The sequence below is a fragment of the Oncorhynchus nerka genome, linkage group LG13 (assembly GCF_034236695.1).
Source record: "Oncorhynchus nerka isolate Pitt River linkage group LG13, Oner_Uvic_2.0, whole genome shotgun sequence".
Lineage (NCBI taxonomy): Eukaryota > Metazoa > Chordata > Actinopteri > Salmoniformes > Salmonidae > Oncorhynchus > Oncorhynchus nerka.
In genome coordinates this window covers 2586492-2600392 of record NC_088408.1, presented here as the reverse complement: position 1 = coordinate 2600392, position 13901 = coordinate 2586492, and the positions used below count along the sequence as shown (strand labels likewise).

Genomic DNA, 13901 nt, shown 5'->3' with positions numbered 1-13901 from the left:
CTGTCAACTGTTTTTATTTTCAGCAAACTTATCATGTGTAAATATTTGTGTGAACATAACAAGATTCAACAACTGAGACATAAATTGAACAAGTTCCACAGACATGTGACTAACAGAAATGGAATAATGTGTCCCTGAACAAAGGGGGGGGGTTCAAATCAAAAGTAACAGTCAGTATCTGGTGTGGCCACCAGCTGCATTAAATACTGCAGTGCATCTCCTCCTCATGGACTGCACCAGATTTGCCAGTTCTTTCTGCGAGATGTTACCCCACTCTTGCACCAAGGCACCTGCAAGTTCCCAAACATTTCTGTGGGGAATGGCCCTAGCCCTCACCCTCCGATCTAACAGGTCCCAGACTTCTCTGGGAGGAATGGCCCTAGCCCTCACCCTCCGATCTAACAGGTCCCAGGTGTGCTCAATGGGATTGAGATCCGGGCTCTTCACTGACCATGGCAGAACACTGTCTTGCAGGAAATCAAGCACAGAATGGCTGGTGGCATTGTCGTGCTGGAGGGTCATGTCAGGATGAGCCTGAGGAAGGGAGGAGGATATCTTCCCTGTAACGCATAGTGTTGAGATTGTCTGCAATGACGGACCCTCCACCTCCAAATTGATCCCCCTCCAGAGTACAGGCCTCTGACGCGCATTCCTTTGACGATAAACAAGAATCCGACCATTACCCCTGGGTGAGACTAAACCGCGACTCGTTAGTGAAGAGCACTTTTTGCCAGTCCTGTCTGTTCTAGCGACGGATTGTTTGTGCCAATAGGCAACGTTGTTGCCGGTGTCGTCTGGTGAGGACCTACCTTACAAGAGGCCTACAAAGCCCTTAGTCCAGCCTCTCTCTGCCTTTTGCAAACAGTCTGACCACCGATGGAGGGATTGTGTGTTCCTGGTGTAACTCAGGCAGTTGTTGTTGCCATCCTGTACCTGTCCTGCATGTGTGATGTTCGGATGTACCGATCCTGTGCAGGTGTTGTTACACGTGGTCTGCCACAGCGAGGACGATTCGCTGTCCTTCCTGTCTCCCTGTAGCGCTGTCTTAGGCGTTGCAATTCATTGCCTTGGCCATATCTGCAGTCCTCATGCCTCCTTGCAGCATGCCTAAGGCACATTCACGCAGGTGAGCAGGGACCCTGGGCATCTTTCTTTTGGTGTTTTTCAGAGTCAGTAGAAAGGCCTCTTTAGTGTCCTAAGTGTTCATAACTGTGAGCTTAATTGCCTACCGTCTGTAAGCTGTTAGTGTCTTAACGACCGTTCCACAGGTGGATGTTCATTAATTGTTTATGGTTCATTGAACAAGCAGGGAAACGGTGTTTAAAACCTTTACAGTGAAGATCTGTGAAGTTATTTGGATTTTTACCAATTATCTTTGAAAGACAGGGTCCTGAAAAAGGGACATTTGTTTGTTACTACTGCTGCTACTACTACTACTACTACTGCTGCTACTACTACTACTACTACTGCTGCTACTACTACTACTACTACTACTGCTACTACTACTACTACTACTGCTGCTACTACTACTACTGCTGCTACTCTTACTTCTGATACTACCCCTACAACTACTACTGCTGCTACTACTACAACTACTACTGCTGCTACTACTACTACTACTACTGATGCTACTACTACTACTACTACTGCTGCTACTCTTACTTCTGATACTACCTCTACAACTACTACTGCTGCTACTACTACAACTACTACTGCTGCTACTACTACTACTACTACTGATGCTACTACTACAACTACTACTGCTGCTACTACTACTACTACTACTGATGCTACTACTACTACTACTACTACTGCTGCTAATAATGCTTTTGCTACTACTACTACTGATGCTACTACTACTACTACTACTGCTACTTCTGCTACTGCTGCTGCTACTGCTACTACTACTACTTATACTACTACCACAACTGATACTACTAGTACTACTACTACTGCTTCTACTTCTACTATTACAGTGGCTTGTGAAAGTATTCACCCCCTTGGCATTTTACCTATTTTGTTGCCTTACAACCTGGAATTAAAATAGATTTTTGGGGAGATGCCTACCCCTTTGTAGAATGTGAAAAAAACCAAGAAATAAGTTGAAAAAACAGAAAACTTGAGTGGGCATGACTATTCACTCCCCCCAAATCAATACTTTTTAGAGCCACCTTTTGCAGCAATTATAGCTGCAATTCTCTTTGGGTATGTCTCTATAAGCTTGGCACATCTAGCCACTGGGATATTTGGTGTTCACTGGGGATGGTGTTCTCAGGGTGATGAGAGGTGTTGGGTTTGCTCCCAGACATAGCATTTTCCTTGATGGCCATAAAGCTCAGCTTTAGTCTCATCTGACCAGAGTAAATCAAATCAAATGTATTTATATAGCCCTTTTTACATCAGCTGATATCTCAAAGTGCTGTACAGAAACCCAGCCTAAAACCCCAAACAGCAAACAATGCAGGTGTAGAAGCACGGTGGCTAGGAAAAACTCACTAGAAAGGCCAAAACCTAGGAAGAAACCTAGAGAGGAGCCAGGCTATGAGGGGTGGCCAGTCCTCTTCTGGCTGTGCCAGGTGGAGATTATAAACCTAGAGAGGAACCAGGCTATGAGGGGTGGCCAGTCCTCTTCTGGCTGTGCCGGGTGGAGATTATAAACCTAGAGAGGAACCAGGCTATGAGGGGTGGCCAGTCCTCTTCTGGCTGTGCCAGGTGGAGATTATAACAGAACATGGCCAAGATGTTCAAGATGTTCAAGATGTTTAGAGTACCTTCTTCCATATGTTTGGAGATCTCCCACATGCCTTTTGGCGACCACCAATGGCTTTTTCTGGCCACTCTTCCGTAAAGCTGTGCCATGCACGACTTAAGGTGGTCCTATGGACAGATACTCCAATCTCCGCTGTGGAGCTTTGCAGCTCCTTTAGGGTTATCTTTGTTCTCTTTGTTATCTTTGGTCTCTTTCTTTTAATGCCCTCCTTGCCTGGTCCATGAGTTTTGGTGGGCGGCTGTCTCTTGGCAGGTTTCTTGTGGTGCCATATTCCTAATATTTTTTGAATAATGAATTTAATGGCGCTCCGTGGGATGTTCAATGTTTCAGATATTTTTTTATAACCCAACCCTGATCTATACTTCTCTACAACTTTGTCCCTGACCTGTTTGGAGAGCTCCTTGGTCTTCATGGTGCCGCTTGCTTGGTGGTGTTGCAGACTCTGTGGCCTTTCAGAACAGGTGTATATATGCTGAGATCATGTGACACTCAAATAGTCCACCTTGTGCTATCTAACTAATTATGTGACTTCTGAAGGTAGTTGGTTGCACAAGATCTTATTTAGGGGCTTCATAGCAAAGGGGGTGAATACATATGCACAAACCACTTTTCCATTTAAAAAAATAATATATATTTTTTCAACAAGTACATTTTTTCATTTCACTTCACCAGTTTGGACTATTTTGTGTATGTCCACTACATGAAATCCAAATAATTATACATTTACATTATAGGATATAATGTTGCAAAATAGGAAAAAACGCCAAGGGCGATGAAAAGTTTTGCAAGGCACTGCACATCTACTGCTACTGTTGATACTTCTGCTTTTTACTGCTACTTCACGTACTACTACTGCTGACACTACTACTGCTACTATATTATGTCACCATCTACAGTGTAAAGCGCTGTACATTCTGTGACCATTACAGTGTAAAGCTCTGTACATTCTGTGACCATTACAGTGTAAAGCTCTGTACATTCTGTGACCATTACAGTGTAAAGCTCTGTACATTCTGTGACCATTACAGTGTAAAGCTCTGTACATTCTGTGACCATTACAGTGTAAAGCTCTGTACATTCTGTGACCATTACAGTGTAAAGCTCTGTACATTCTGTGACCATTACAGTGTAAAGCTCTGTACATTCTGTCACTGTCTACAGTGTAAAGCTCTGTACATTCTGTGACCATTACAGTGTAAAGCTCTGTACATTCTGGTTGACCATTACAGTGTAAAGCTCTGTACATTCTGTGACCATTACAGTGTAAAGCTCTGTACATTCTGTGACCATTACAGTGTAAAGCTCTGTACATTCTGTGACCATTACAGTGTAAAGCTCTGTACATTCTGGTTGACCATTACAGTGTAAAGCTCTGTACATTCTGTGACCATTACAGTGTAAAGCTCTGTACATTCTGTGACCATTACAGTGTAAAGCTCTGTACATTCTGTGACCATTACAGTGTAAAGCTCTGTACATTCGGTCACTAAAGCGGTGTCTAATTGTTTCTCCAGCCTGTCTGTTCAGGGAGGCTCAGTAGTGTGGACTCAGCACTATTCAGGGACACCGTGACTCCAGACTCTCTCTCTCTCTCTCTCTCTCACACACACACACACACACACACACACACACACACACACACACACACACACACACACACACACACACACACACACACACACACACACACACACACACACACACACACACACACACACACACATCTAAATCTCTTAATGTACTTCTCTTCTTTGCTTCTCTCCCTGTCTCACCACATCTCTCTCCTCCCCTGCCTCTCTCCCTGTCTCCCCACATCTCTCTCCTCCCCTGCCTCTCTCCCTGTCTCCCCACATCTCTCTCCTCCCCTGACTCTTGTTATGTTTCCCCACATCTCTCTCCTCCCCTGCCTCTCTCCCTGTCTCCCCACATCTCTCTCCTCCCCTGCCTCTTGTTATGTTTCCCCACATCTCTCCTTTCTCTCAACTTCCTCTCGCTGTCTCTCCCTGTGTTCCCCAAGTCTTCCTGGATCAAGGCTCAGGGTGAGACCCAGATGGAGACAAGTGAGGCAGATGGTTCAGGGTGAGATCCAGATGGAGACACGTGAGGCAGATGGTTCAGGGTGAGATCCAGATGGAGACACGTGAGGCAGATGGTTCAGGGTGAGATCCAGATGGACACACGTGAGGCAGATGGCTCAGGGTGAGATCCAGATGGAGACACGTGAGGCAGATGGTTAAGGGTGAGATCCAGATGGAGACACGTGAGGCAGATGGTTCAGGGTGAGACCCAGATGGAGACACGTGAGGCAGATGGCTCAGGGTGAGATCCAGATGGAGACACGTGAGGCAGATGGTTCAGGGTGAGATCCAGATGGAGACAAGTGAGGCAGATGGTTCAGGGTGAGATCCAGATGGAGACACGTGAGGCAGATGGTTCAGGGTGAGATCCAGATGGAGACACGTGAGGCAGATGGTTCAGGGTGAGATCCAGATGGACAGACGTGAGGCAGATGGCTCAGGGTGAGATCCAGATGGAGACACGTGAGGCAGATGGTTAAGGGTGAGATCCAGATGGAGACACGTGAGGCAGATGGCTCAGGGTGAGATCCAGATGGAGACACGTGAGGCAGATGGTTCAGGGTGAGATCCAGATGGACGGGACAAAATGAACTGGAAACTGAGGTAGACCTGTCTCATATCTGTTATATTACTGAGGTAGACCTGTCTCATATCTGTTATATTACTGAGGTAGTCCTGTCTCATATCTGTTATATTACTGAGGTAGACCTGTCTCATATCTGTTATATTACTGAGGTAGTCCTGTCTCATATCTGTTATATTACTGAGGTAGACCTGTCTCATATCTGTTATATTACTGAGGTAGTCCTGTCTCATATCTGTTATATTACTGAGGTAGTCCTGTCTCATATCTGTTATATTACTGAGGTAGTCCTGTCTCATATCTGTTATATTACTGAGGTAGTCCTGTCTCATATCTGTTATATTACTGAGGTAGTCCTGTCTCATATCTGTTATATTACTGAGGTAGACCTGTCTCATATCTGTTATATTACTGAGGTAGTCCTGTCTCATATCTGCCTTACTTACTGAGGTAGACCTGTCTCATATCTGTTATATTACTGAGGTAGACCTGTCTCATATCTGTTATATTACTGAGGTAGACCTGTCTCATATCTGTTATATTACTGAGGTAGACCTGTCTCATATCTGTTATATTACTGAGGTAGTCCTGTCTCATATCTGTTATATTACTGAGGTAGACCTGTCTCATATCTGTTATATTACTGAGGTAGTCCTGTCTCATATCTGTTATATTACTGAGGTAGTCCTGTCTCATATCTGTTATATTACTGAGGTAGTCCTGTCTCATATCTGTTATATTACTGAGGTAGTCCTGTCTCATATCTGTTATATTACTGAGGTAGTCCTGTCTCATATCTGTTATATTACTGAGGTAGACCTGTCTCATATCTGTTATATTACTGAGGTAGTCCTGTCTCATATCTGCCTTACTTACTGAGGTAGACCTGTCTCATATCTGTTATATTACTGAGGTAGACCTGTCTCATATCTGTTATATTACTGAGGTAGACCTGTCTCATATCTGTTATATTACTGAGGTAGACCTGTCTCATATCTGTTATATTACTGAGGTAGTCCTGTCTCATATCTGTTATATTACTGAGGTAGACCTGTCTCATATCTGTTATATTACTGAGGTAGACCTGTCTCATATCTGTTATATTACTGAGGTAGACCTGTCTCATATCTGTTATATTACTGAGGTAGTCCTGTCTCATATCTGTTATATTACTGAGGTAGTCCTGTCTCATATCTGTTATATTACTGAGGTAGACCTGTCTCATATCTGTTATATTACTGAGGTAGACCTGTCTCATATCTGTTATATTACTGAGGTAGACCTGTCTCATATCTGTTATATTACTGAGGTAGACCTGTCTCATATCTGTTATATTACTGAGGTAGACCTGTCTCATATCTGCCTTACTTACTGAGGTAGACCTGTCTCATATCTGTTATATTACTGAGGTAGACCTGTCTCATATCTGTTATATTACTGAGGTAGACCTGTCTCATATCTGTTATATTACTGAGGTAGTCCTGTCTCATATCTGCCTTACTTACTGAGGTAGTCCTGTCTCATATCTGCCTTACTTACTGAGGTAGACCTGTCTCATATCTGTTATATTACTGAGGTAGTCCTGTCTCATATATGTTATATTACTGAGGTAGACCTGTCTCATATCTGTTATATTACTGAGGTAGACCTGTCTCATATCTGTTATATTACTGAGGTAGACCTGTCTCATATCTGTTATATTACTGAGGTAGACCTGTCTCATATCTGTTATATTACTGAGGTAGACCTGTCTCATATCTGTTATATTACTGAGGTAGACCTGTCTCATATCTGTTATATTACTGAGGTAGACCTGTCTCATATCTGTTATATTACTGAGGTAGACCTGTCTCATATCTGTTATATTACTGACGTAGTCCTGTCTCATATCTGTTATATTACTGAGGTAGACCTGTCTCATATCTGTTATATTACTGAGGTAGACCTGTCTCATATCTGTTATATTACTGAGGTAGACCTGTCTCATATCTGTTATATTACTGAGGTAGACCTGTCTCATATCTGTTATATTACTGAGGTAGACCTGTCTCATATCTGTTATATTACTGAGGTAGTCCTGTCTCATATCTGTTATATTACTGATGTAGACCTGTCTCATATCTGTTATATTACTGAGGTAGACCTGTCTCATATCTGTTATATTACTGAGGTAGACCTGTCTCATATCTGTTATATTACTGAGGTAGACCTGTCTCATATCTGTTATATTACTGAGGTAGACCTGTCTCATATCTGCCTTACTTACTGAGGTAGACCTGTCTCATATCTGCCTTACTTACTGAGGTAGACCTGTCTCATATCTGCCTTACTTACTGAGGTAGACCTGTCTCATATCTGCCTTACTTACTGAGGTAGACCTGTCTCATATCTGCCTTACTTACTGAGGTAGTCCTGTCTCATATCTGTTATATTACTGAGGTAGACCTGTCTCATATCTGTTATATTACTGAGGTAGACCTGTCTCATATCTGTTATATTACTGAGGTAGACCTGTCTCATATCTGTTATATTACTGAGGTAGTCCTGTCTCATATCTGTTATATTACTGAGGTAGTCCTGTCTCATATCTGTTATATTACTGAGGTAGACCTGTCTCATATCTGTTATATTACTGAGGTAGACCTGTCTCATATCTGTTATATTACTGAGGTAGACCTGTCTCATATCTGTTATATTACTGAGGTAGACCTGTCTCATATCTGTTATATTACTGAGGTAGTCCTGTCTCATATCTGCCTTACTTACTGAGGTAGACCTGTCTCATATCTGTTATATTACTGAGGTAGACCTGTCTCATATCTGTTATATTACTGAGGTAGACCTGTCTCATATCTGTTATATTACTGAGGTAGACCTGTCTCATATCTGTTATATTACTGAGGTAGTCCTGTCTCATATCTGTTATATTACTGAGGTAGATCTGTCTCATATCTGTTATATTACTGAGGTAGTCCTGTCTCATATCTGTTATATTACTGAGGTAGACCTGTCTCATATCTGTTATATTACTGAGGTAGACCTGTCTCATATCTGTTATATTACTGAGGTAGACCTGTCTCATATCTGTTATATTACTGAGGTAGTCCTGTCTCATATCTGCCTTACTTACTGAGGTAGACCTGTCTCATATCTGTTATATTACTGAGGTAGTCCTGTCTCATATCTGTTATATTACTGAGGTAGACCTGTCTCATATCTGTTATATTACTGAGGTAGACCTGTCTCATATCTGCCTTACTTACTGAGGTAGACCTGTCTCATATCTGTTATATTACTGAGGTAGACCTGTCTCATATCTGTTATATTACTGAGGTAGACCTGTCTCATATCTGTTATATTACTGAGGTAGACCTGTCTCATATCTGTTATATTACTGAGGTAGACCTGTCTCATATCTGTTATATTACTGAGGTAGACCTGTCTCATATCTGTTATATTACTGAGGTAGTCCTGTCTCATATCTGTTATATTACTGAGGTAGACCTGTCTCATATCTGTTATATTACTGAGGTAGACCTGTCTCATATCTGTTATATTACTGAGGTAGACCTGTCTCATATCTGTTATATTACTGAGGTAGTCCTGTCTCATATCTGTTATATTACTGAGGTAGACCTGTCTCATATCTGTTATATTACTGAGGTAGACCTGTCTCATATCTGTTATATTACTGAGGTAGACCTGTCTCATATCTGTTATATTACTGAGGTAGTCCTGTCTCATATCTGTTATATTACTGAGGTAGACCTGTCTCATATCTGTTATATTACTGAGGTAGTCCTGTCTCATATCTGCCTTACTTACTGAGGTAGACCTGTCTCATATCTGTTATATTACTGAGGTAGACCTGTCTCATATCTGTTATATTACTGAGGTAGACCTGTCTCATATCTGTTATATTACTGAGGTAGTCCTGTCTCATATCTGTTATATTACTGAGGTAGACCTGTCTCATATCTGCCTTACTTACTGAGGTAGACCTGTCTCATATCTGTTATATTACTGAGGTAGACCTGTCTCATATCTGTTATATTACTGAGGTAGACATGTCTCATATCTGTTATATTACTGAGGTAGACCTGTCTCATATCTGTTATATTACTGAGGTAGTCCTGTCTCATATCTGCCTTACTTACTGAGGTAGTCCTGTCTCATATCTGCCTTACTTACTGAGGTAGACCTGTCTCATATCTGTTATATTACTGAGGTAGTCCTGTCTCATATATGTTATATTACTGAGGTAGACCTGTCTCATATCTGTTATATTACTGAGGTAGACCTGTCTCATATCTGTTATATTACTGAGGTAGACCTGTCTCATATCTGTTATATTACTGAGGTAGACCTGTCTCATATCTGTTATATTACTGAGGTAGACCTGTCTCATATCTGTTATATTACTGAGGTAGACCTGTCTCATATCTGTTATATTACTGAGGTAGACCTGTCTCATATCTGTTATATTACTGAGGTAGTCCTGTCTCATATCTGTTATATTACTGAGGTAGACCTGTCTCATATCTGTTATATTACTGAGGTAGACCTGTCTCATATCTGTTATATTACTGAGGTAGACCTGTCTCATATCTGTTATATTACTGAGGTAGACCTGTCTCATATCTGTTATATTACTGAGGTAGACCTGTCTCATATCTGTTATATTACTGAGGTAGTCCTGTCTCATATCTGTTATATTACTGAGGTAGACCTGTCTCATATCTGTTATATTACTGAGGTAGACCTGTCTCATATCTGTTATATTACTGAGGTAGACCTGTCTCATATCTGTTATATTACTGAGGTAGACCTGTCTCATATCTGTTATATTACTGAGGTAGACCTGTCTCATATCTGCCTTACTTACTGAGGTAGACCTGTCTCATATCTGCCTTACTTACTGAGGTAGACCTGTCTCATATCTGCCTTACTTACTGAGGTAGACCTGTCTCATATCTGCCTTACTTACTGAGGTAGACCTGTCTCATATCTGCCTTACTTACTGAGGTAGTCCTGTCTCATATCTGTTATATTACTGAGGTAGACCTGTCTCATATCTGTTATATTACTGAGGTAGACCTGTCTCATATCTGTTATATTACTGAGGTAGACCTGTCTCATATCTGTTATATTACTGAGGTAGTCCTGTCTCATATCTGTTATATTACTGAGGTAGACCTGTCTCATATCTGTTATATTACTGAGGTAGACCTGTCTCATATCTGTTATATTACTGAGGTAGACCTGTCTCATATCTGTTATATTACTGAGGTAGACCTGTCTCATATCTGTTATATTACTGAGGTAGTCCTGTCTCATATCTGCCTTACTTACTGAGGTAGACCTGTCTCATATCTGTTATATTACTGAGGTAGACCTGTCTCATATCTGTTATATTACTGAGGTAGACCTGTCTCATATCTGTTATATTACTGAGGTAGACCTGTCTCATATCTGTTATATTACTGAGGTAGTCCTGTCTCATATCTGTTATATTACTGAGGTAGATCTGTCTCATATCTGTTATATTACTGATGTAGACCTGTCTCATATCTGTTATATTACTGAGGTAGTCCTGTCTCATATCTGTTATATTACTGAGGTAGACCTGTCTCATATCTGTTATATTACTGAGGTAGTCCTGTTTCATATCTGTTATATTACTGAGGTAGACCTGTCTCATATCTGTTATATTACTGAGGTAGACCTGTCTCATATCTGTTATATTACTGAGGTAGTCCTGTCTCATATCTGCCTTACTTACTGAGGTAGACCTGTCTCATATCTGTTATATTACTGAGGTAGTCCTGTCTCATATCTGTTATATTACTGAGGTAGACCTGTCTCATATCTGTTATATTACTGAGGTAGACCTGTCTCATATCTGCCTTACTTACTGAGGTAGACCTGTCTCATATCTGTTATATTACTGAGGTAGACCTGTCTCATATCTGTTATATTACTGAGGTAGACCTGTCTCATATCTGTTATATTACTGAGGTAGACCTGTCTCATATCTGTTATATTACTGAGGTAGACCTGTCTCATATCTGTTATATTACTGAGGTAGACCTGTCTCATATCTGTTATATTACTGAGGTAGACCTGTCTCATATCTGTTATATTACTGAGGTAGTCCTGTCTCATATCTGTTATATTACTGAGGTAGACCTGTCTCATATCTGTTATATTACTGAGGTAGACCTGTCTCATATCTGTTATATTACTGAGGTAGACCTGTCTCATATCTGTTATATTACTGAGGTAGTCCTGTCTCATATCTGTTATATTACTGAGGTAGACCTGTCTCATATCTGTTATATTACTGAGGTAGACCTGTCTCATATCTGTTATATTACTGAGGTAGACCTGTCTCATATCTGTTATATTACTGAGGTAGTCCTGTCTCATATCTGTTATATTACTGAGGTAGACCTGTCTCATATCTGTTATATTACTGAGGTAGACCTGTCTCATATCTGTTATATTACTGAGGTAGACCTGTCTCATATCTGTTATATTACTGAGGTAGTCCTGTCTCATATCTGTTATATTACTGAGGTAGACCTGTCTCATATCTGTTATATTACTGAGGTAGTCCTGTCTCATATCTGCCTTACTTACTGAGGTAGACCTGTCTCATATCTGTTATATTACTGAGGTAGTCCTGTCTCATATCTGTTATATTACTGAGGTAGACCTGTCTCATATCTGTTATATTACTGAGGTAGACCTGTCTCATATCTGTTATATTACTGAGGTAGTCCTGTCTCATATCTGTTATATTACTGAGGTAGACCTGTCTCATATCTGTTATATTACTGAGGTAGTCCTGTCTCATATCTGTTATATTACTGAGGTAGACCTGTCTCATATCTGTTATATTACTGAGGTAGACCTGTCTCATATCTGTTATATTACTGAGGTAGACCTGTCTCATATCTGTTATATTACTGAGGTAGACCTGTCTCATATCTGCCTTACTTAAAGACCTGTACCTACTGTGGTACTTACTCAGGGTTTCCTGTCTCATGTATCTGAGTGTCTATAGTCAGTGCTGACTCTCATCAAATGTTAACAAGTAGGGCTCTCTTTCAGATCTGACAGTTAAAACACTCTCCTCCTCCTCTCCTATTCTCTCCATCCCCACCCAGCCTCTCCCTCCTCTCCTCTCGTATTCTCTCCATCCCCACCCAGCCTCTCCCTCCTCTCCTCTCCTATTCTGTCCATCCCCACCCAGCCTCTCCCTCCTCTCCTCTCGTATTCTCTCCATCCCCAGCCAGCCTCTCCCTCCTCTCCTCTCCTATTCTGTCCATCCCCACCCAGCCTCACCTTCCTCTCCTCTCCTATTCTCTCCATCCCCACCCAGCCTCTCCCTCCTCTCCTCTCCTATTCTGTCCATCCCCACCCAGCCTCACAGTCAGTTCTGTGGGAGAACGACCTAGCGCTTGTATCTCATTTCTCAGACCCTCTCATTGTTGTTGTCGTCAGAAGCTGGAGGAGTCTCCTAAAACAGGGCTGTTCTCAGACCGTCTCAGTGAGCTGGAGGAGTCTCCTAAAACAGGGCTGTTCTCAGACCCTCTCGTTGTTGTTGTTGTTGTTGTACAGGACATCGTCAGAAGCTGGAGGAGTCTCCTAAAACAGGGCTGTTCTCAGACCGTCTCAGTGAGCTGGAGGAGTCTCCTAAAACAGGGCTGTTCTCAGACCCTCTCAGTGAGATGGAGGAGTCTCCTAAAACAGGGCTGTTCTCAGACCCTCTCAGTGAGCTGGAGGAGTCTCCTAAAACAGGGCTGTTCTCAGACCCTCTCATTGAGCTGGAGGAGTCTCCTAAAACAGGGCTGTTCTCAGACCCTCTCATTGAGCTGGAGGAGTCTCCTAAAACAGGGCTGTTCTCAGACCATCTCGTTGTTGTTGTTGTTGTTGTTGTTGTACAGGACATCGTCAGAAGCTGGAGGAGTCTCCTAAAGCAGGGCTGTTCTCAGACCGTCTCAGTGAGCTGGAGAGGATCAGACAGACAACCATGAGGGTTGCCGTGCCGACACAGTCCCAACAACAGCCGCTCAACGCTGGACACAACCCCTTCAACCCCCAAGGGCAGACACAGATACCAGGTGAATTTTAAATACAGTCCCTCCTAACCCTTATTTAGTCAGATACCAGGTGAGATTTAAATACTCTAACCCCCGACACACATAGACACAGATACCAGATGTCTATCAGTCCTGTTGTAACTACATCTCTAATCTGTCCTAATCTATCAGTCCTGTTGTAACTACATCTCTGATCTGTCCTAATCTATCAGTCCTGTTGTAACTACATCTCTAATCTGTCCTAATCTATCAGTCCTGTTGTAACTACATCTCTGATCTGTCCTAATCTATCAGTCCTGTTGTAACTACATCTCTAATCTGTCCTAATCTATCAGTCCTGTTGTAACTACATCTCTGATCTG

General features: G+C 41.9%; 1 protein-coding gene across 1 annotated transcript in view; it reads left to right on the top strand.

The window, feature by feature from the left end:
* The window catches only part of LOC115126264 (runt-related transcription factor 1-like), a 71853-nt gene extending 58299 nt beyond the window's left edge, over nt 1-13554 (top strand). The window contains exon 4 of the mRNA XM_065026121.1: nt 13058-13554. Coding sequence (XP_064882193.1) covers nt 13058-13473 — 416 coding nt within the window. The 3' untranslated portion in view covers nt 13474-13554. The remainder of the gene's footprint in view (nt 1-13057) is intronic.
* The last annotated feature ends 347 nt before the right edge of the window (nt 13555-13901 follow it).